At 38.6% G+C, this 26,207-nt stretch overlaps 1 protein-coding gene across 2 annotated transcripts in view; it reads left to right on the forward strand.

Moving 5' to 3' along the window:
- Positions 1-334: 334 nt before the first annotated feature.
- LOC117328837 (neuronal membrane glycoprotein M6-b-like) overlaps positions 335-26,207 on the forward strand; it is a 93,818-nt gene continuing 67,945 nt past the window's right edge. The window contains exons 1-2 of one of the 2 annotated variants that reach the window (XM_033886410.1): positions 335-1,336; positions 2,610-2,651. In XM_033886410.1, coding sequence (XP_033742301.1) covers positions 1,222-1,336; positions 2,610-2,651 — 157 coding nt within the window. In that variant the 5' untranslated portion in view covers positions 335-1,221. The remainder of the gene's footprint in view (positions 1,337-2,609; positions 2,652-26,207) is intronic. The other variant, XM_033886411.1, reaches the window with a different exon arrangement.

Genomic DNA, 26,207 nt, shown 5'->3' on the forward strand with positions numbered 1-26,207 from the left:
GTGACAACATATTTTATTTTAAGTTAACAGTTGTTTCACGTTCTATAATTAAATCTAACCTTTTTGGTGTAAGTACATATTCGAACAACATAATTGTGTGTCGGTTAAAGCTGTATTTGAGTAAGAGATCCCCAATACATACTGGCGGTTATTATGTAAGCCCAAACAATTCCCAGCCGTGGTATAAATAATAAGCAAGCGTATTGTGTATTGGGGAGAGCGATTTATCAAAGAATCAGTCCTAGTCGATACCGTACTGATTACCGGGCACGCAAACAGCAGTGTTACATGTAGCTAGTCACTGATATATAGCATTCATGCTTAATGAGCCCGTGAAAGTGTTGGCACAAGAAGACGTTCGCAAAACTAGAAATATTCCAAAAAGGCTAAGACCTCTCCATCTCGCTCCAGAAAAACAAGCTCGGGACAGAGGTCATAATCAAATTAACTGGTTTTAAGAAGCTGCATCGGACATCAACCAACATCTAAAAACGAGGAATTGATTATTTGTATTGCGTGAAGTAGGAAAATCTATACGCTTCCCTTAGTCCTTTACAGTTGGACTAAAGCCCTGGGGACCGCGTATTTTTGGTGTGTGGTTGTCGGTGCTGGTGTCGGAGTGTCTTGGAGACAGGTCATAACGTGGAAGCTGGAAAGCGTGGAATGAGCTGGATACAGCGGCTGGAACAAGACTGTGTTCCCATGGAAAGGCTGGATCAGCACCACTAGGCTACATAGTGTCATTATCAACAGAGCCGCTTGCAGTTTTGAGCTTCTGAGCTTGGATGCACAAATAGTGTACGGAAAATTGAATAGGAATCCCATGATTGGAATAGCCGAGGCTAAACGTAGTGTGTGCAGTGGAGTGTGACCGTATGTTAATGCCGGCTGTGTAGTGTTGGGAGTAGGAGACTAGCATTATATATCTATATGGGAAGTAATTCTAAATCGGGGAAGAGTCTGTTTAAAGATCAAAGCTACACGTAGGGGCTGTCCAACATTTAGGTGCATGCTTTATTTTGGAAGTATTACAGATGTACATTAGAGGCTAGTGTTTAGCAAACCTTTGACGCCTGGTTTTTATATTGGGTTTTTCTCACTGTGTGTGAATATTATTGACATTTTTAAAAGCTCTTTATACATATCTCAATCGCTGTGCGTGGATTATGCAAATATAGATACAGCGTTGTGAGGAAACGTGTGTAATAGGGAAACTACAATATGGAAAGTCCGTGGGTCGAATCTCAAAGGGCGGAGGCCGAGAATGGGGAATTACTGTCCGTCAATGAATCTGAGGAGGAGTTGGACAAGGAAGGCACTGTGGTGGTGAAGGATGGTAAGTAAACAATGTTTGTAAACACTATACACGTAAGACAACGTGCGGGGTCTTGATTGACAGATTGTAAACACTGAACCGTGTAGGTGTATTTTAGTAGTATATACTACTGTGGGAAAGGTCAGCTTAGATCATTTCTGTATACACACGAGGTGTACCTGGAGGGGGACGGAGAGACTCCCGATAGCATCTCCTGTTCAGGTGACACTTGTGAATCATCTATGTATAAGTTGTACCGGGAAACGCTGTCGGGTAAAAAAGCAGGTTAAGTAGATTCCAATTGCATTACATGGAGGAAATCTACCTCCATTCACTTTCGTATCTGTTGTATTTTTTAAATGTCCCAACTGACGAGTTTAAAATTACCAACAGGAAATATTTTGTGATCAAACGACCATATTTACCGTCGTTATTCATACAACCTTTAGGGGCTACCCTATATATTCCCTGGTATAATAACACAGAAATCTAGAATTATAATCATGCATTAAAAGTGACAATATTGATCAGTGATACTATTTTTAGAGTAGTATGTGTAGTGATCAAGGACGTACCTGTGTTTATCAGCCAATCCCCTCCCCCCTCCCCTCTTTCCTTGTCCCCCTACCCAGACAGGAGGAATCAGATAAAGGCGACAAAAGTTAAGGTCATGACATACGTATACCTCATTATTTATTCATGTTTCGAAGTTAATTATATCAGTGGTCGTTTTGGTACCGCTAATAGTATCACCTCTGACAGGTGGTTCTCTCATGACCCACATCATTCAGCTTACAATGCCTGGTTGGGGAAACTTCATATATACCAACCCTCTTTATTCCGTAGGCCCATTAATCCGGACGCCCAATATTCAGAAGTGTAAGAATTAAATTGTCTTTAAACATTTGAGATATATCTTAGAGATTTTACACGCTAATTGATTAAAAAGTATTCTAAATTACGTCATAAAATGAATTGTAAAGGGGAAAAAATCTGTGTACCGGACCATCGACGTATCGGGCCTTAGGAATATAGTCTTCTCTTGTCCTCATGTGACCCAGTAATCGGTGATTACGGTCCAGTGCCATTTATACAGTATATCATATATATAGGATTGCCATTACAGGCCCATTACATACTATAAAAAGGGTTCCTTTGGTATTATTGTTGAAGCGAGTTCCTTAGATCCATTGTTTAAGTTTCATTGTCTACGTTTCAATGTTTGTGTGTGAGGTGTCTCCCTTCCCTAGCCCCTTTAGTTGCCCGTCGTTGTCACTCTGTTTCTGTGTTCCAGTTTATGCAGTCCAAACTTTACTGGTCTCCAAGGAGAAAGAGAGTAAGTAGATTGTCTATGTATATTTACACTCCGTGTTGTCAGTCTGTCGTTTGTAACCATTCCGTAGTCCGTATTCTCTTTTTCAATTATAAAGTGTGACGAAATAAGTTCTAGGACGATTCAAGAATGTCTCTAAACTAATAGCGGATCGCGGAATGGCTATTTCCATATCTTCTTCAAGACAGTTAATTTCGGTTCGCAATGAAAATATTCCAAATACGAACTTTGGAATTAATTCTGCAGTGATTTCACTGGCGAAGTAAATTGTATTTTCCTCTCCGATCGGACGGGACATTAAACAATACTTTTATTGTCACTTGATTCGTACAATGTATGAACGTAAATCCGAGAACATGCATTTTTCTATTTGACTTAGAATTGAAAAAAAAGTTAATTGCTTCAAACAATTACTCATCAATCATATATACATCTGTACGTGTACAATATGACATTGCACGAAGGACGGGAACGGTCTTGGAAAGGAGCCTAATTCCGTAATTTCATAACCAAATATACCGTCCTTACAAGATCTCCCGTCTAGTTTTGGATGTGGTAGGTGATCTTGGCCAAGTTAAACCTAAATTCACTACAGATTGTACGAAGTTTGTGTGATTGGTGTTGCCCCCACATTCTATAATTATAACAGAACTATGAAGACATGTTAAACCTGTTTATTTAATATTACCTTAACCACAGAGATGGTTGTTTCTCCGCCGAATCACGAGTTAACATAAGACAGCTGTGTATCTGTATCTGATGAACTTTGCTGTATGAAGTAGCTACTTAAGCTGTGTTTAGTCGGTATTCTATAACAATGGCTGCTGTACCATGTTATCACGTCGTAAGTCTATTGTTCACGCGCGTGAAGGTCACAACGCATGACTGAAAAAACTATGTTTAGGAGTTAACACGTTGTTAACCGATATCAAAGGCCTTGTCCGCTTAGTTTGAGTGATCAATAAAGACCCCCCCCCCCCCCCCCCCCCCCCCCCGTATTGCGAACAGACTTTCTCCATGTCCTTGTTACCTTTAATGTATACTTCAATAGATCTATTGAAGTTATTAATCAATACGATAGCTTCCCCCTTTATCCATATGTGCTGTTTACTTAGAGCAGTGCTTTGTACGTATCTATAAAATTTCTCGACAAAATGGGGCCAAGAGTTGTTGAGACGCTGAAGAATGATCTAAGCGCTTCTGTGATAGTGAATCAGTCAAGCACCTATCCACTTCCGGTTTTTTCAGTCAGTCGTCGCTGTTGACGGGACTGTTGTCTCGATAACTGGTTTTATATAGCTGCTTGGTTTCAATTCTAGTTACCTTATTACCAAACTAGATAGAAGTTTTAACAAGAAATATCTTTAAAAAAAGATAAACGGCATATTTAATGCTGGTGGTAATTTATAATGTAAAACTGCTGGTGAAATAAATTAACGAACTAATGCGTTTCAGCACGGATAACAAAATTATATCAGTTTGAATCATTGTTTATGATAACAATACTGCGTCATACCCGGGGCCAAAAGAATACAATACGGCTATACCGACAAATGGTGTCATTGTCCTTTAAAACGAGAAAGCTTTCTAATTTATCGGCAATAACAGCAAAGGGTAACGCATAATTGAAATAATAAAAACAGAATGTCTTTGCTTCTTAGACTGTTTCATTCAATTCAAAGTAAGTTCATTTCCCGTATCTAATATATTAAACAGACAGTAATTGAAAACTTATTTCATCGCCATCATAAGAGATTTAAATGCATTATCCCCGTAATCCCACTCGCTATCGATCTGGGTATGATAATTTAGTTAGAGATGGAACATTTGGTGTAATACTTTCTCGATCATTCCATTAAGGAATTGGTAATGTCTTAGACTCGCCACACTAAGCCCCCAGGAGTTGCGTCCGACAGAACCTATTTATTATGGAACACTGGTGTTTCTATCAATAAAATTACAGAACTGGACAATACCTAATCGTGACGTCATAGTCTGGGATTGCCGTTCTATCGTTTGTAACTGACATCCCTATTTTGTTTTCCCCATCATCGAATTTGTCGTCTATTGTGTCGTTGTGATTAAGATTCACCGACCTCCTTCCTCTCCGGTATCGTGTATTGCTATATTGTGTAAGGTTTTCCACGTCCTCTATACCTACACTGTACATAGCCGACCGTCACCATCACAAACTCTTCCCTAGGCCCCGGGCTTTCCTTCCGCCCACCAATTTGTACCGAGTAAAGCGAATATCTTATCTCTTACTTTGAAATCTGTTTCTGCCCACGGCTCCCTCTCTCACTGTCTTCTAAATGATTTAGGTCATCCCCGAATGTCACATGAAAGACGAATCCCTTGACACCTATATATCCTTGTGTTGTCTTTGAGTTGACTGTTATGCGCCTTCCAGGTGAATATCCCCTAGCCGAAACTTGTCAACACGAAGCCCGTTATTGACTTCATACATCTGATTGTAGCCAGAATTGTCAAAATCTATACACTGTTGTTCTGACTTGCCTTATTTAAATGTACGGAACATAAGCCAGGAGAGATGATCATGACGTCACCAAACGCGGAAAGAAGACGTACTTATCTTTTGTTTGCCTTAAAGCGTTTGAAGTGTGCAGAATAAATAATTCATGCTACAGGGAATTTCTTACGGTTTGTTGTAATTTACATTTTACAAAGTAGTGCTGACTTAATTAACATCGCCTCATGTGGTCCACGAGCTTTGCATCGGCTAATCTCCCTCCATCATTTCATTAGCCCTCTGTTAGCTGGATGCCTCGGTTAATCTTGCGCCGCCGTGTGGAGCTTATTGACTTCCGGTGTTTGTTTTTGATAGCTGTTATTCCCGAACATGTGAAGTTTTCATTACATTGATAATTACTTGTCTGATTTATAGTTGGTTATTGCTAACATGAGGTGAAAAGTGCGCATGATTTCGTCGCGATTGGCTCCCATTGGCGGTGCTTCACCAAAAGTAGTGGATACCTTGGTATTGGCGAGCGGTCCGTGACGACATTCCTTCTGTGATGGGTTGTGTTGATACTTCTGTGTAATAGACACTGATGAGTACTACGGGATACTGACTCCAATCAACCAATGCCTCCCTGTTTAACTTACCCATAATGCTTGTCGCCAACCGGAAGTACCTATGAGACCTACTGAGGGACCAGCTTTCTATGTCATACAATATATATTATGTCCACCATACCACAGAGAACAGTGCGGCCTAATGGCCACCATACCACACGGAGAGTACGGCCTCTGTTGGCATTCAAATGTGTCCTTCCTAATGAGTGACTTTCCTTCTTTATGGAAAATCGAATGAATTTTTTAATAGTTTTGATTTAATCTGATTGTTTTCACAAATGAAGCTCTGATACTTGTGCCGCTTTATGACACAGGCCGCTGCCATTGATTGTGTCGGCGTCGGACCCAGAGGGGACACATATCGATGTGCAATGTTGATGATCACGTTTGTGGTATAGGTCAGTAGTGGCCTATCCTCGGGACGACCAATTATACAGTTCCAGGCCGTACAAATGGCGCTAGATTGGTGTCACTGCTTTACGATGAATATCTCTGATTTCATCCGGTAAATAGCTGTATGAAACAGAAGAATGTAATTGTCATATTGATGGTTAGCAGCGCGTATAGTTTAATACTAATACTATACTTATAAATGTGGAGGACTCTTATCTATAATAAAACTATAAAAAATAATATCTAGGAATTTGGAGGACAATTATCCATGAAAAACCTATGAAAACACTATCATTTTAAATACGATATTGTCCTTTCAGAATCAGAAAGTGTTTTAAAATGATTTATGCTAGTGGCAATAGTCGACAACATCCATCACAATGTCCACGATTGTCCTGGATTGTCCTGGCTAGCACGCGGTCTGTCTAAGGTTATCTACACATGTTACTTTACCGTTATCTACACACGTTACTTTACCGTTATCTACCAATGTTACTTTACCGTTATCTACACATGTTACTTTACCGTTATCTACACATGTTACTTTACCGTTATCTACACATGTTACTTTACCGTTATCTACCAATGTTACTTTACCGTTATCTACCAATGTTACTTTACCGTTGTCTACACATGTTACTTTACCGTTATCTACCAATGTTACTTTACCGTTATCTACCAATGTTACTTTACCGTTATCTACACATGTTACTTTACCGTTATCTACACATGTTACTTTACCGTTATCTACCAATGTTACTTTACCGTTATCTACACATGTTACTTTATCGTTATCTACACATGTTACTTTACCGTTATCTACCAATGTTACTTTACCGTTATCTACACATGTTACTTTACCGTTATCTACCAATGTTACTTTACCGTTATCTACACATGTTACTTTACCGTTATCTACGAATGTTACTTTACCGTTATCTACGAATGTTACTTTACCGTTATCTACACACGTTACTTTACCGTTATCTACCAATGTTACTTTACCGTTATCTACCAATGTTACTTTACCGTTATTTAGGTGCGCTATCACTTTCCGTTTAATAATTGAATTCTCTTGAAACGAAAAGAATAATTTACTAATGGTCGTGAAAGGACTGTTCTCTCAATAATCAAAAGACAGTCTGTTGCTCTTAACAATTAGATAGCATCTGTCTGTCTATAGAATTACTATCATATTTGTTTAGTCTGAAACTTTGTATGTATCGTGCAAAATCCTAGTCGCTTTGTCTAGGTCATCAATTTTTAACATCTTCCTGTGCTATTGGAAATGCATCTGTTGTGTTGGAATTAGCTGCCGTCAGATGTTCCGAACAAACATGACTTCGGGAGACTATCGGAGGAGACTAGTCACGCATAGATTGTGTGACGTCATATTATAATTTTGTTCCTTTGCATGTGAAACTGTCGAAGCAGTACTATTTAGATATAATGCTGTACCGAGATAAAAACCACGGTCGCTGATCGAATGCATGTTAGATATTTATGAGTTCAACTATGAGAATCGGAACAAAGGGTACCTCCGCATCATTCAATTATTCACAGCAATTGATATTTCTTTTTTTAACGAAACAGAGAGATTGTTGTGAATTTAAAAAACTAAGTATCTTTTAAAAAAAAAAGTGGTAAAAATTGACTTTATTTATCGTTATGCCACCATGTGGCGTTTGAACCATTGGACGTTATTGAAATGATTTGTACAACAGAGGTCGCCAAGGGGAGTACAATGTGTATACTATCTCTGACAAATACGAATATGTCAAATAGATTTAGTAAAATGTGTATACTATCTCTGACAAATACGAGGATGTCAAATAGATTTAGTAAAATGTGTATACTATCACTGACAAACCCGAGGATGTCAGATAGATTTCTCCGCTGAAATATGATCTATAAGTCATGCATTGACAGGTTCGGAAGCCAAATGATGTTTTTTTGAGTGACCACTTTGTATAACGGTTATTGACTTACTAAAATATGCGTTTTTTTCTACGAATATGAACTGGATATTGCGATAATGACAAAGTAAATAGAAAACTGGGGCAATCTTATACATCTTTGACCCAAGCATTGGAAACAGGGTAACATAATCACTGTGTGGAGGTATACCCCATCATACCTTTATTAAAGGTAATTGTAAATATGCCTTTTTTTTATCATAGTATTAAAATATGTACAGTGTTTCGATCCTATGCTAAATGAGAAACTCTTCGTGAATCTCCGTCAGGGGGAGTTCGAGGTTCGTGAATCTCCGTCAGGGGGAGTTCGAGTTTAACGTCACATGCGTCATTACCATACAGAAATGACGGAAAGACCCGAATTGTTCCGATACAAATTTTGTACGAAAACATCGGATTGTAATTGTTGTCGCTGCTATGCTTTGATAACAATATCTCGAGTTGGCAGGTTTATTTTGGAGGTTAAATCCTAAATGTAGATATTATCGGGGAAGCATTAGTACGGGGTATACAGCAGTGCTGTTATTTATAAACTGGAGAAACCATGCTGGTCCCATCCGTTTGATTCCCATGTTCTAAGTGATAGCGCAAAATCCGGAGATGTATACGGCCTCATTATTTCGGTCTAATATTACAATAATTAATAAATCTCGTTCTGGAGTGTTACGCTGAGCTAAAGAAAAAGCTATTATTTTTATGGATGATTCCACTTAAACACTTAATTCAATTATATTCTCCGCCTAAAGAAATTTTATGGAAACCGAAAACACAAACTGGAAGCACATGAATGTACGGATCCCAGTTTAAACAGCACTATGAGTCATACACACAAACTATTACATACTGTACATTAAACGTGGTGTCTGTGTAAGGTCTCTATCTACTTACGTATGTGAAAAGCCTGTGCAAATATAGATATACTAGTATCTCTAAGGCGGCTTAAATTCATTTCCAATTCTCTGTTTTCTAACCAGAACCTATCAAACAATCGATATCTTTACGCCCATGGCAGTAATTGGACTACACTGAGAAATACCGTCTGCAGGTCTGCTAATGGAAGACAGTTACTAACACATTCCAGGGCGCTGTGACAATATCAGGATTTTTTTGTGTTTGTGGTATTTCTGCACCTTGTTGATTTAATGGCCTGTAGGCCATATTTATATATAATGTAAAGATGTGTCGTTGATTCAAAAATATTGTTAAAGATCCTGCTTATGCGTAAACGTCATAATTCTGTGTAGAGGTCATACTTCTGTGTAGAGGTCATACTTCTGTGTAGAGGTCATACCTCTGTAGAGGCCATACGTCTGTGTGGAGGTCATAATTCTATGTAGAGGTCATACTTCTGTGGAGAGGTCACACCTCTGTAGAGGTCATACTTCTGTGTAGAGGTTAAACTTCTGTGTAGAGGTCATACTTCTGTGTAGAGGTCATACTTCTGTGTAGAGGTCATACTTCTTTGTAGAGGTCACACTTCTTTGTAGCGGTCATACGTCTGTGTGGAGGTCATACTTCTGTGTAGAGGTCACACTTCTTTGTAGAGGTCATACGTCTGTGTAGAGGTCATACTTCTGTGTAGAGGTCATACTTCTGTGTAGAGGTCATACTTCTGTGTAGAGGTCATACCTCTGTAGAGGTCATACGTCTGTGTGGAGGTCATACTTCTGTGTAGAGGTCATACTTCTGTGTAGAGGTCACACTTCTTTGTAGAGGTCATACCTCTGTAGAGGTCATACGTCTGTGTGGAGGTCATACTTCTATGTAGAGGTCATACTTCTGTGGAGAGGTCACACCTCTTCGTAGAGGTCATACTTTTGTTCAGAGGTCATATTTCTGTATGTGTGTCATACTTCTGTGTAGAGGTCATACTTCTGTGTAGAGGTCATACGTCTGTGTGGAGGTCATACTTCTATGTAGAGGTCATACTTCTGTGTAGAGGTCACACTTCTTTGTAGCGGTCATACGTCTGTGTGGAGGTCATACTTCTATGTAGAGGTCACACCTCTTCGTAGAGGTCATACTTTTGTTCAGAGGTCATATTTCTGTATGTGTGTCATACTTCTGTGTAGAGGTCATACTTCTGTATGTGTGTCATACTTCTGTGTAGAGGTCATACTTCTGTGTAAAGGTCATACCTCTATGTAGAAGTCATACCTGTGAAGGTGTTATATTACTGTGTAGATGCCATACATCTGTGTATGTGTCATACTTCTGTGTAGAGGTCATACTTCTGTATGTGTGTCATACTTCTGTGTAAAGGTCATACCTCTATGTAGAAGTCATACCTGTGAAGGTGTTATATTACTGTGTAGATGCCATACATCTGTGTATGTGTCATACTTCTGTGTAGAGGTCATACTTTTGTTTAGCGGTCATACTTCTGTGTAGAGGTCATACCTCTGTGTAGAGGTCATACTTGTGTGTAGAGGTCATACTTGTGTGTAGAGGTCATACCTGTAAAGGTATTATATTACTGTGAAGATGCCATACTTCTGTGTATGTGTCATACTTCTGTGTAGAGGTTATACTTTTGTTTAGCGGTAACACTTCTGTGTTGAGGTTAAACTTCCTAGTAGAGGTCATACCTCTGTGTAGAGGTCATTCTTATGTGCAGAGGTCATTCTGTGTAATGTCATACTTCTATGTAGAGGTCATACTTCTGTGTAGAGGTCATACTTTGTTATATATTTTATACTTATTTGTAGATTTTATGCTTTTGTATAGAGGTCACACTCCCATGTAAAAGTCATATTATACATATGTCATACATTTATGTTAAACTTATGTTTCCATCGTGCTTTAAGTAGCAGTGTGTCTTAGGGAATTTGAATGTGTGTTAGTGGGACGCGATTTCTTCAGTATAATGATGCTCAGGCATAGAGCCGATACCCGAAACCCACGACAATGTGTACGTATATAAAACAGATTCCGGGACAACCTTACTGTAACTGACCAGTATCTAAAATAAAAGGTTGTACGTAAATAGAAATCAAGAATGATTGAATATTCCCTTTGGGATGCCGCCATGTATAAAGGTCGGGACGTTCCCTATACACACTGGACTCATTAAAACATTAAAAGCTTAATATTTTTCTGATCATTTTATTTCGACTGAGTTCCTACAAAATAATTATGGAAAAGCGAACACTGGATTGTATGTAGTTAGGGCGGTATAAAGCTGTATACTACCGCAATGACTTTTAATGTCTGTGAATGTTAAGAGTTATGAAAAGGGACCTTATAATGGTTTCTCCTGACATTATGAATTCGAAAAAAAAAATTGAATTAAATAGCTACAGTTCCCATAAAACTTGAGTTTCAATCGATGATTCTGCCCCGCTATATCCTACCGTGTAAGCATACGCCATAGTGTTTCCATGTGCATGACCTTTCACTGTAAGTTTACGGTGACATTTCCGACAAATTGAGCTAAATATCCTGTTGTCAGGCAAATGGACGTGAGAAGAACTTAATATAGAATCAATGTATTGTAATGGCCTCTCCTCGTGTGTAACACCACATAACAAACGGCCATTTTCACGTGCATTTTTGTACAGTTCAGTGCCGCTGTATTGAAACATCCCCTGATAACGTTTGTGACACGTGATCATAATTCATTGGAAAAAGTGTCGGGACTGTTAAAGAATGTCACATTACGATGGACAACACGCACGCAGTCTATTTATAGTCTCAAGTGGCATATCTCAGGAACGGGACATTATCGATTTCAGTTGTTTTTTATTTTTTTTTTTAAATATAGGTATAAAAGATGTTGGTTTTCGTTGGTGATGGTGGTTGTGACGTTGGTTTTCGTTGGTGATGGTGGTTGTGATGTTGGTTTTCGTTGGTGATGGTGGTTGTGATGTTGGTTTTCGTTGGTGATGGTGGTTGTGGTTGTAATGTTGGTTTGCGTTGGTGATGGTGGTTGTGATGTTAGTTTTCATTGGTGATGGTGGTTGTGATGTTGGTTTTCGTTGGTGATGGTGGTTGTGATGTTGGTTTTCGTTGGTGATGGTGGTTGTGATGTTGGCTTTCGTTGGTGATGGTGGTTGTGATGTTGGCTTTTGTTGGTGATGGTGGTTGTGATGTTGGTTTTCGTTGGTGATGGTGGTTGTGATGTTAGTTTTCGTTGGTGATGGTGGTTGTGATGTTGGCTTTTGTTGGTGATGGTGGTTGTGATGTTGGTTTTCGTTGGTGATGGTGGTTGTGATGTTAGTTTTCGTTGGTGATGGTGGTTGTGATGTTGGCTTTTGTTGGTGATGGTGGTTGTGATGTTGGTTCTGTTGGTGATGGTGGTTGTGATGTTACTTGACGTTGGTTGTGGTGGCTGTGAAGTTCCTATAGGCGGTAACGCCCATGCAAATAGACTACAGGAACTACTTGAAGTGAAATATATATCTTGTGAAGTACAACAAGGAAGCGTTCAAGTAAAACCATTGACACTACGTCCTCATGAGGATGTAGGACCGTGATCGGCCTGAGACATTACACCAACAGACATGTTTGGTGATTGGTGTAAAGCACATACACAGAGATGGTTTTGTTACTGTAATTGAATTTAAATGCTGTTCCATGCGAATGAAGCATAATTTAGAAAAAAACAAGGTCTTCTTCTGTCCTGGTGGTCAGACAGCCCCGAAACATCGCCAATAGGTGTAGGTGGTCAGACAGCCCCGAAACATCGCCAATAGGTGTAGGTGGTCAGACAGCCCCGAAACATCGCCAATAGGTGTAGGCTAATTAATGTTTAGGCTGTGGAAGGCACATATAACATGTGATCATGTGTTTGTTCTGAATATACATAAAGGCATGTCAGTCCTAGTGTCCGTTCTAAATATACATAAAGGCATGTCAGTCCTAGTGTCCGTTCTAAATATACATAAAGGCATGTCAGTCCTAGTGTTCGTTCTAAATATACATAAAGGCATGTCAGTCCTAGTGTCCGTTCTAAATATACATAAAGGCATGTCAGTCCTAGTGTTCGTTCTAAATATACATAAAGGCATGTCAGTCCTAGTGTCCGTTCTAAATATACATAAAGGCATGTCAGTCCTAGTGTCCGTCGCCCGTCCTCTTCCTCGTCATCATCATAATTAGTTAGTTTTCACTACTCTCGATCTGTCGAGTATTGAAGTAAAACCGTTTGATGGGATCTCATGTGAATCAACTTCGGGTTGTGTTTAAACTCACAAATGTACATTTTCATTTACTGATGATCTATATTATCAATACCTTTCATCTTCTGACTAAACAAGCTAGCAATACATGCTGTAGACTTGGTACATTGCTGCCTGTTTCCGTTCCACATACCTGCCGATTAGGTAGCACCGGATGGTAAATTAATCACGTTTCTCACCTGGGAAATCATTCGTCGACGTGGACGCCAAATTGCTAAAGGCTCTGAGTCGGCTGTTAGAGAATTACCTGTATGATGTTGCTTGTCTCTTTAATTGCACGTTAGATACACACTGCCAGGAGCAAAAAGAGACTTTTTTTGTGTACAAACGGTTTTCTACGATATAGAGCACGACACAGTCGTTCAACTTTACATATGAAAAAAGCTTGGGGAAGTCAAGTACCGCCATTGTATGTAGTTACTGTTATAATCTGTCGTAGTTTATTGCTCCAGTTTACCCAGCGGTATAAATATATAGCGGTACATGCATTGATATACCGACAGCCTGTTAAAAACCCTCATCTTTTATACTTACTTTAAATCTAATATTGACTTCCATTTCAACAGTACTGGAGCGTGAGGTCCCATTACGTCTTCATCAGGGAGTAGTATTACATAAATAAAAACAAAACCAGTATGATCGGTAATCATCACAAATACAATGTCAATGGTAAAACGTTTAAAACTTGTGTAAATCTTCAAGTGATACACACTTCTGTCTTGCTGTACATGTGAGGTATACACATTTGCATGTATCACGTCTTACAAATCTTCAAGGGCAATACATACATTTATATATATGCATATCAAAAGAGCACGTGTACGTGTGTCACCTCTCTGGGAGATGTAGACTAGCGACAGTAAGGACGTAAGTTAACGCCAGTTTACCTACCTCACCTGTCTGGATACGACGATACTCGGCCTCAAAATGGTAGTAAACAGTCGATACACCTTCACACAGATCCAGCAGCCGAAGCCAGGTAGGCCCTACTTATCGATTAACGAATATATGGGTAATATTTGAAGGTCACAGAGCCGCATTTCTGTGTCATTATGATATCAGCTGGTTTTCACAGTTACTTCTTCTTTCATAGTTTATTTTTTGTTTTACTCTATTAATTGGAAATTAGTAAAACGGAATTATATGAGGATGTTAGATAAGACACTAGATGATATAGGTAAGTTATTAGATGATATAGGTAGGTTATTAGATGATATAGGTAGGTTATTAGATGATATAGGTAGGTTATTAGATGATATAGACAAGTTATTAGATGATATAGACAAGTTATTAGATGATATAGACAAGTTATTAGATGATATAGGTAGGTTATTAGATGATATAGACAAGTTATTAGATGATATAGGTAAGTTATTAGATGATATAGACAAGTTATTAGAGGATATAGACAAGTTATTAGATGATATAGGTAGGTTATTAGATGATATAGACAAGTTATTAGATGATATAGGTAGGTTATTAGATGATATAGACAAGTTATTAGATGATATAGACAAGTTATTAGATGATATAGACAAGTTATTAGAGGATATAGACAAGTTATTAGATGATATAAGTAAGTTATTCGATGATATAGACAAGTTATTAGATGATATAGACAAGTTATTAGATGATATAGACAAGTTATTAGAGGATATAGACAAGTTATTAGATGATATAGGTAGGTTATTAGATGATATAGACAAGTTATTAGATGATATAGACAAGTTATTAGATGCTATAGACAAGTTATTAGATGATATAGGTAGGTTATTAGATGATATAGACAAGTTATTAGAGGATATAGACAAGTTATTAGATGCTATAGACAAGTTATTAGATGATATAGGTAGGTTATTAGATGATATAGACAAGTTATTAGATGATATAGACAAGTTATTAGAGGATATAGACAAGTTATTAGATGATATAGGTAAATTATTAGATGATATAGGTAAATTATTAGATGATATAGATAGTTTTCTGATAATACATCTGTATTGTTTTTCAGCCTTTCAGGCAAACACTAATTAAGAAATTTTAAAATATACATACAATGTTCCGAAATCTGGAATAGATTTTTTATTAATTGTGAATACTACACTGGTTTAATGTGTATCAGGTATGGAGAATACTAAGTACAGGTACACATACAAAGTATCTCTATACAGCCAACCATCGCCGTGCATATTCGACACACAATGTCGACAAGTCCACGTATATCAATTCTATTGTTCAAGTGTCTAATTTAAATATAAATGGAGTTGTCTGAATAATTAATTACCATTTTCCCAGTGATAAGTTAACTACGATATACATTGTATACCAGAATGTCCCCATTCTTCCGAGATCAGCCGCTGTATCCAAGCAGCCGCGTACATGTTGACGGTTATGTGTAACGTACCATAAACAGAAAAAGGAATTGAATACCTGTATAAATTTACCTGTATTAGAGTGTAGACATACGATATAGGGGCTATTCTACTGTTACACTGGCGCTGAATTAAGAACACCATACCGACTCTTTATAATGCAGGTTTACATCAACACGACGCAAAACACAACGTCACACCACAATGAATATGGGAATTTTATCATTTTAAACTATTCTGAAATTTCACAAAACGTCCTTCTGCCCTTCGTAATATATCGCTCTAACCTCAACTCCGAGTATTGGCGGAATTCGCCGAGATGTTGTGGTTCCCGCCCAACTAAAGGTGATAGCTGGGGCGGGGGTATTCGTTTTAAATAAAACTTATTTGATCAGGGGACGTGGGCTCCATACAGTTTTCAACGCTTGATCGGTCTTGTCATACGTCACATGGTACACATTCATGCACGTGCTGCCATACATTTTAATGGTCATTTTTTTCACATGACATAATACGTCAGATTATACACTTCATTGCGATGCACCATAAAGTGGACATTATATTTTGCACGTTCTTACACGTACATACTCGTGCTTTTTCTCACTGTACTCAGAATACACTGTCACCTAATACAGTGTCACCCAATATGGTGTCACTCAATACTGTGTCCCCCAACACAATGTCACCCAATACAGTGTCACCTAATACAGTGTCACCCAATACAGTGTCACCTAATACAGTGTCACCCAATACAGTGTCACCCAATACAATGTCACCCAATACAGTGTCACCCAATATGGTGTCACCCAATACTGTGTCACCCAATACAGTGTCACCTGATACAATGTCACTCAATACAATGTCACCCAATACAATGTCACCCAATACAGTGTCACCCAATATGGTGTCACTCAATACTGTGTCCCCCAACACAATGTCACCCAATACAGTGTCACCTAATACAGTGTCACCCAATACAGTGTCACCTAATACAGTGTCACCCAATACAGTGTCACCCAATACAATGTCACCCAATACAGTGTCACCCAATACTGTGTCACCCAATACAGTGTCACCCAATACAGTGTCACCTGATACAATGTCACTCAATACAATGTCACCCAATACAGTGTCACCCAATATGGTGTCACTCAATACAGTGTCACCCAATACTGTGTCACCCAATACAGTGTCACCCAATACTGTGTCACCCAATACAGTGTCACCCAATACAGTGTCACTCAATACAATGTCACCCAATACAATGTCACCCAATATGGTGTCACTCAATACAGTGTCACCTAATACAGTGTCACCCAATACAATGTCACTCAATACAATGTCACCCAATATGGTGTCACTCAATACAGTGTCACCTAATACAGTGTCACCTAATACAATGTCACTCAATACAATGTCACCCAATATGGTGTCACCCAATACAGTGTCACCCAATACAATGTCACCTAATACAATGTCATCTCATACAATGTCACTCAATGCTGTGTTCCCTTATACAGTGTCACCTAATAAAGTGTCACCCAATACAATAGTTTACAAAAATGGCAGTTTTATCTGCCCTAACAATGAGTGGCTGAAATTAAATTATCACACGTCAAATGTGAGATTTATACGGGAAACGGAACGTTATAGAAACGTAGGCGACATTGCAATTTAATGTTACTGTGACAATCAACCGTGCAGTGGTTTAATGGCACTGATAAGTGTACCAAAGGCGTCGTGTTATACCATATTATCTGTGTGGTCAGCAACGAATTGTGACCGGAATTCTTAACTGGTCAATGATCAAGGTGCATGCTTATTAAAACTGAATTTATAGCACAATTCGTCATAGATTAGACCAAAATGTCTGTTCTCTCACTCTCAGACATGTGTGTCTAACTTTAATTTATCAATGTCTTTTTTCAATTATAGCTAGTTATGACAGATCGCCTGCACAACCCGTCACACAGGTGATGGGTTAGGGAACAAAACGAAATCGTTATCAATGTACAGCAAGGCTTGTTCTATAACAGTTCATACTCGAGTGGGTTTAACCGTGAGCTAATTAATTCATTCTATCGACATCTCATATAGTCCATTCAATCTTTGATTAAATAATATGAAGACATGTGATAGTTAAATTGTTTTAATTTCACAGTTTCCTATCGATAAGTTGTACGAGGAAATGTATCATTAGGTCAAATGACTATATCTTATTTATCATCCTAGCTATATACTGGGTATTATCGTGTCAAATGACTATATCTTATTTATCATCCTAGCTATATACTTGGTATTATCGTGTCAAATGAATATATCTTATTTATCATCCTAGCTATATACTGGGTATTATCGTGTCAAATGAATATATCTTATTAATCATCCTAGCTATATACTGGGTATTATCGTGTCAAATGAATATATCTTATTAATCATCCTAGCTATATACTGGGTATTATCGTGTCAAATGAATATATCTTATTTATCATCCCAGCTATATGATATACTGGGTATTATCGTGTCAAATGACTATATCTTATTTATCATCCTAGCTATATACTGGGTATTATCGTGTCAAAATAACTATATCTTATTTATCATCCTAGCTATATACTGGGTATTATCGTGTCAAATGACTATATCTTATTTATCATCCTAGCTATATACTGGGTATTATCGTGTCAAAATAACTATATCTTATTAATCATCCTAGCTATATACTGGGTATTATCGTGTCAAATGACTATATCTTATTTATCATCCTAGCTATATACTGGGTATTATCGTGTCAAAATAACTATATCTTATTAATCATCCTAGCTATATACTGGGTATTATCGTGTCAAAATAACTATATCTTATTAATCATCCTAGCTATATGATATACTGGGTATTATCGTGTCAAATGACTATATCTTATTAATCATCCTTGCTATGTAATATACTAGAAACTAAATCAAGTACACACTTATGTTGATTTGATTGCATATTAAAAACGTAATGCGAACTTATGCACGTGCAGACATCACGCCTATTAAGATCTACTCGTATTCTTAGGGACATGTTGGAGCTTCGACAGAATTCTGAAAGTACTGCAGATAGTTTGAACCTACACCCACTTTAAACTAAGAATTTCCCTGAAGCTGTTGAAACAACACGCGTGCCATCACCTAGGACACGTGCCAGACTATAGGTTCACAGAGGTCACACTGAGTTGCGTCTTATTCTTGCAGTGTTAAGTTTAAGTGAAAACTAATTTTGAGTTATTTTAACCTCAATAGGTCACAGGTGACGTTACTGTGTTCCCAACCTTCATTGTCAGGCGGAGAACTCCATTTTAACAGACTAGCAGCTGGGTAGTACTGTCCGACCTTGTTAATTTCACACACTAATACCAATCGTTTTTCTACGCTTGGTTATTTCATAATTCCCCTCAAACAATATACAATAATATGGGTTTTTGTCATAGTCCCACTCTGCCTTAGAGTACTCTAACCCTCTGTGTTCAGCACCATTCGACCGTCACATCCAATTTGTTGTTAATCTGTCATTAAGCCATTTTGACCATGTGGCTAACGAGATATACTGATCTTTTGGGAGTTGTTTTGTGGTGTTTATACCAGTTAATTCAATTTGTTTGTAACCTTTGACGGAAGCGGGAGAGTGCGTGTGTGAACCATTACGGTAATCTTTCTGAGGTTGGGTATTTACGTACACTTTATTACTTAATTCATGCATAAGTAACATAACATAAAGGATGGAATACGGCGTTATCTTCATGTGTGTCAGTTAAAGTTTTAAATTAGATTCTTCCAATAATCCAAATAATTATTTAAGATTTCATAAAAAAAGATAAATCTACAGAAAAGTGAAGGGACTTTTGTAAGTCTATATAATTACAAACAGGCGCCTAGCTGTTAGCTTTACGTTTATTGATAAACATATAATTCCAGATTACGTTACAAAAGTCGTAAATTTTCCTCTAGGTACGTAATTTCCTGATACATTCCCGTCCTGTCATGCGTGGCTTTAATGTAGGTGTTATCTACATGTCTAATAGTTTGTAGTTCATTAATGACAGGTGTACACTTATACCTGTAACTTGTCATCCATGACGATCTGCTTTACATCATTTCGTTTTTATGGACCGTTTATCAGTGTGGATTGAGTTCAAACCTGTTGTGTAAATGTTAAACAGACTCATTCCCTCAACTCAGTCAGAACAAACCTGTTGTACAACTCTGTCAGAACAAACCTGTTGTACAACTCTGTCAGAACAAACCTGTTGTACAACTCTGTCACTCGGTCAGAACAAACCTGTTGTGTAAATGTTAAACAGACTCATTCCCTCAACTCTGTCAGAACAAACCTGTTGTACAACTCTGTCAGAACAAACCTGTTGTACAACTCTGTCAGAACAAACCTGTTGTACAACTCTGTCAGAACAAACCTGTTGTACAACTCTGTCAGAACAAACCTGTTGTGTAAATGTTAAACAGACTCATTCCCTCAACTCTGTCAGAACAAACCTGTTGTACAACTCTGTCAGAACAAACCTGTTGTACAACTCTGTCAGAACAAACCTGTTGTACAACTCTGTCAGAACAAACCTGTTGTGTAAATGTTAAACAGACCCTTTCCCTCAACAGATTTATTCTCTTTGTTATATACTGTGTATACCAATATACATAAGAATGCCTGTTCGGTAACATAATTACTGGTTATATTAGATTGCCGTCATTAGATAAAGTTCGATACTTGTGGCGTGTATTCTGGGTGAGGGATACCTACACCGTCAAACACCATGCCATATAGTTCGACGTCATTACAATATACATCATAAATCACAACTGTTGTCTAATAGTCATTGCGGCATTAAAAACAATTCATTCTCTGAACATTGCACAACCAGCCAAAAGAAGGTATAAGCAGGCGACAAAACGTACTAAACACCAAACCGGTAGGTTTTGATATCGCTGGCTCCATTTCCAGTATCGATCCAACCTTCACTCTGCCTGGGAGCTGGGTCCCCATTAAAGTTGGTGCCGCGGCCAAGAAACGCCAGCTCCTTCAAAACAGGAGCATTCCGGAACAGAGCCGACTGGTAGCCATGTCGCGCTATAAACTGTTGTTATAACTAGAGTTAAAATATTCATGCGTTTAGATGGGCGAGAAGCGGGTGATCGCCGGTTTCCATGACTGAAACCTATACTTGAGTTAATAGGAGATTTTTGTTGTGGTTTTCCTTGTGTCCATTAGCGGGGTTGGTCCTGACGCTAATGAAACTTCTTCAAACGTCGCCGGCCTTCTGATGGACACAGGGGAACCGTAAACACAAATAAACTGTTTGGCAAATGGTCGCCATCATGCACACACGTGGTTACCAATGATCCTGTATCTATTTTGGACACGCGATTCCCATGTAACTGTAAGTGTCAATAGCTGGTAACGTGGATATTTCTACACAAATGGAAGGAAATCTACATTTTACTGCTTGAAAATTAAAATATTACAATGTTCGTATAGGAATAAGGGGCGCTATTAAAACGCCAGTAATGGTATACAAGATTCTACTTCATTGTCTAATTATAGATCTGAATAGACATAGGGATGCAGGATGCTACTTAAATGAGCTTCCAGAGTCGATTATCAAATTTATCATGAATATCAGTCGTACGAACTGTTTTATGGGTCATTTAATAAAGCTGATGTTTTTGTCATTATATAAAGAGTTCGGCACTGACAGACACAAGAAAACAGACTCACATAGCTGTACCATCAAAAACAACCGACAACAAGGAACTCGTGTTTCGCTCAATTTGTCCCGGAATCTACCACCTGTGAATTATGTTAGCAGAGCACGCGAGCAATGGTACCAATGTACTTGTTTCTGGTGCTTTTCAAAGTCATTCCTGGAGAGGCCTGGATGTTTACGGACGGGGTAGTATACATCACCTCATTCCGGTCATTGGTAGATACATCGGGTAATTACAGTATAATTAGATGTCGGCATTGTAACTCTCCCTTTGTTTGCTGTGTAGACAGTTCAGTGACTACGTCACTCCCAATTCATTGCCTGTCTCAACTACGTCACTCCCAATATATTGGCTGTGTCGACAGTTCAGGGTATTACGTCACTCCCAATGTATTGGTGTACCGACAGTTCAGGGTACTACGTCACTCCCAATGTATTGGCTGTATCGACAGTTCAGTGTACTACGTCACTCCCAATGTATTGGTTGTGTCGACAGTTCAGGGTATTACGTCACTCCCAATGTATTGGTGTACCGACAGTTCAGGGTACTACGTCACTCCCAATGTATTGGCTGTATCGACAGTTCAGTGTACTACGTCACTCCCAATCTATTGGCTACATCAACTACGTCACTCCTAATGTATTGCCTACATCAACTACGTCACTCCCAATGTATTGCCTACATCAACTACGTCACTCCCAATGTATTGGCTGTGTCGACAGTTCAGTGTACTACGTCACTCCCAATGTATTGGTTGTGTCGACAGTTCAGGGTATTACGTCACTCCCAACCTATTGGCTGTATCGACAGTTCATGGTACTACGTCACTCCCAATGTATTGGCTGTATCGACAGTTCAGTGTACTACGTCACTCCCAATCTATTGGCTGTGTCGACAGTTCAGTGTACTACGTCACTCCCAATCTATTGGCTACATCAACTACGTCACTCCCAATCTATTGGCTGTGTCGGCAGTTCGGGGTTCTTCGTCACTCCCAATGAATATTACATTACCTACAATTCAAAATTCGAAAAGAAGTTCGGTGTTACTGTTTCAGTCAGGACAACATATTCTGTCTGCTTTTAGAAAAAAAATATAAGATTTGGTGACAAAGTGCTGAACTTTGATGACAACATTTTTGAAAGACAAGACTTTATATTTGATACGCAGTAATATTGTGACGCTATGATGGGTAGAAGTGAGTTATGTAGAACACTTGCTTTTAAATCGATAAAATGGTAACCACCAAGTGTATGCAGAAACATTATCCTTGACTTTCAATATTGGATGGTTTTTATAAAACAGGTTTTAAATATAGTCTTTATGACGAAGCTTCCTTCATTGACTGAAATACAATACTTGATCCTCTCCACTTCGCAAACTGAGCGTACACTTAGACAAACAAGTCCAATCAGGATATATGTGAAGAGGCGTGATGTGGTGGAGAGTTGGGGATTGATAGCGGTGTTCGAACATCGAGGTTTCGAAATAAGGACTGACCAGTAAACTGTATTTGAAGACGTCCGACCAGTCACAGATCCCCTGCTGGTGATAAGGTGGTTCTACTGATAGATGTGATCTGTGATGGTGGGGAAGCTGTGTGTCTGGGGAGGGGGGAACTGATTTATAAAACAGCGGATGTGAGTTGTATCACTTAGTCTGCGTGTAGTTCCCATTTGTCCATGTGCTATTCCATCTCTGTATATATCCCTCCCGATACATGTATCTGGCCATGTATATTGATAACACAGTTCTCTCCAGATCTGATTTTGTAAACAATGTACGCCAGCGGCCGTACACATCAGTCTGGTCAAAATAGAAATACAGCGATATAAATATATCATTGATTTCCCTCGCTAAGCCGCCTTCCGCCTCAAATGGCCGAGATAAGACGCTGATCGATCCAACAGTAAGAGGGGTTTACCGCGGGTTCCCTTCGGGATATAGTGTCAAACTTGAGTATATTTATAGATAAACACGTGAAGACAAACACAGATATCTCTAGACTGCTCCCTGACTTTAGAATATCAAAAAATTATAAACAAATATCAATTTTGTTTTTGGTTGTTTTTTGGTCTCTATTCTCAAACTAGGGGGAGTTAAGCTAGTAAAAAACTGAGGGTTCGGTGGCCAGTCTAAGATATCTCTAACACAACAACATAGATTCCATCACAGAAGGTCAAACCCAGAGATATCTCTAACACAACAACATAGATTCTATCACAGGACAAACCCAGAGATATCTCTCACACAACAACATAGATTCCATCACAGGACAAACCCAGAGATATCTCTAACACAACAACATAGATTCTATCACAGAAGGTCAAACCCAGAGATATCTCTAACACAACAACATAGATTCTATCACAGGACAAACCCAGAGATATCTCTAACACAACAACATAGATTCCATCACAGGACAAACCCAGAGATATCTCTAACACAACAACATAGATTCCATCACAGGACAAACCCAGAGGTATCTCTAACACAACAACATAGATTCCATCACAGAAGGACAAACCCAGAGATATCTCTAACACAACAACATAGATTCTATCACAGAAGGACAAACCCAGAGATATCTCTAACACAACAACATAGATTCTATCACAGAAGGACAAACCCAGAGATATCTCTAACACAACAACATAGATTCTATCACAGGACAAACCCAGAGATATCTCTAACACAACAACATAGATTCTATCACAGAAGGACAAACCCAGAGATATCTCTAACACAACAACATAGATTCTATCACAGGACAAACCCAGAGATATCTCTAACACAACAACATAGAATCTATCACAGAAGGTCAAACCCAGAGATATCTCTAACACAACAACATAGATTCTATCACAGGACAAACCCAGAGATATCTCTAACACAACAACATAGATTCTATCACAGAAGGACAAACCCAGAGATATCTCTAACACAACAACATAGATTCTATCACAGGACAAACCCAGAGATATCTCTAACACAACAACATAGATTCCATCTCAGAAGGTCAAACCCAGAGATATCTCTAACACAACAACATAGATTCTATCACAGAAGGACAAACCCGGAGATATCTCTAACACAACAACATAGATTCTATCACAGAAGGACAAACCCAGAGATATCTCTAACACAACAACATAGATTCTATCACAGAAGGACAAACCCGGAGATATCTCTAACACAACAACATAGATTCTATCACAGAAGGACAAACCCAGAGATATCTCTAACACAACAACATAGATTCTATCACAGAAGGACAAACCCAGAGATATCTCTAACACAACAACATAGATTCTATCACAGAAGGACAAACCCGGAGATATCTCTAATACAATAAGATAGCTTACATCACAGAACAATAAACGTCTGTTTTATTGCCGCAGAACACAATGCATCATATAGAAATCAATTTAGAAAGCGAGTTTGTTTTTGTCGGTTATAAATCACGAAAAATCTACACACAGGGTATACATTTTCCGAAATAATTGTTAGATTTTGGAATAATCAAATTGACTGTTTTTTTACATCTGTTAGTTTCTGGCTTTAAAGTCTATTACATCCCCCATTGCCCCCACCTCCTCACACCATTGTACCACCGTGTTGATTTCACTGTAACAGTTTCCGCTCTGTCTATCCCCGGTCTAGGAAGGCTGAGCTGATATAAGACCTCTGTTTGTATCGATCTCCTGTTTCTCTATAACTCGTCTACATCTTTTTACAAAACATCCATCTAAGTAACAGTAATAAGTCATATAAACTGGTTCACATGGCACTCGAAAGAACCTTACTATTCTAATACCTCTCTCAAGTCGTGGGCAAAAAAAAGACGATGGAATGTTTATCATCTATGTTGCATTTGAAGACTTTTCGGTTCTATTTTTGTTCGTTGTCTGACGCTAATAGTAATCAGATCAACGACGTATTTGACCCTATTCTGCTTTATCGATTTTCGTATTCAAAACAAACTTGTAGTTCATCGGAGTTGTTTGTGGGGCTTCTAGAGCGCAGCGCATTGGTGATGCATAGCAAATGTGTTGAGAAGCAAGGTTGACGGAGAGCGGAAAGAGTGTTTCCATTGGTCACACACAGTGTCACCTGATGCTGTAACCATGGAACGATACATGTAAATAAATATGGCGGGTTTCATCACAACAAAGAAGTTAGCATGCCGCTCATTACAGGAAAGGTTGCACGTTCTAACTCCCCCGTATAGTGAAGGTTGTACATTCTAACTCCCCCGTATAGTGAAGGTTGTACGTTCTAACTCCCCCGTATAGTGAAGGTTGTACGTTCTAACTCCCCCGTATAATGAAGGTTGTACGTTCTAACTCCCCCGTATAGTGAATGTTGTACCTTCTAACTCCCCCGTATAATGGGACTATGTTGATAGAGGCTATATAATTATAATGGGAGTGGGAAGTGGGACTATGTTGATAAAGGCTATATAATTATAATGGGAGAGGGAAGTGGGACTATGTTGATAAAGGTTATATAATTATAATGGGAGAGGGAAGTGGGACTATGTTGATAAAGGTTATATAATTATAATGGGAGGGGGAAGTGGGACTATGTTGATAAAGGCTATATAATTATAATGAGAGTGGGAAGTGGGACTATGTTGATAAAGGTTATATAATTATAATGGGAGTGGGAAGTGGGACTATGTTGATAAAGGCTATATAATTATAATGGGAGAGGGAAGTGGGACTATGTTGATAAAGGTTATATAATTATAATGGGAGTGGGAAGTGGGACTATGTTGATA

The sequence above is a fragment of the Pecten maximus genome, chromosome 6 (assembly GCF_902652985.1).
Source record: "Pecten maximus chromosome 6, xPecMax1.1, whole genome shotgun sequence".
In the NCBI taxonomy this organism is placed as follows: domain Eukaryota; kingdom Metazoa; phylum Mollusca; class Bivalvia; order Pectinida; family Pectinidae; genus Pecten; species Pecten maximus.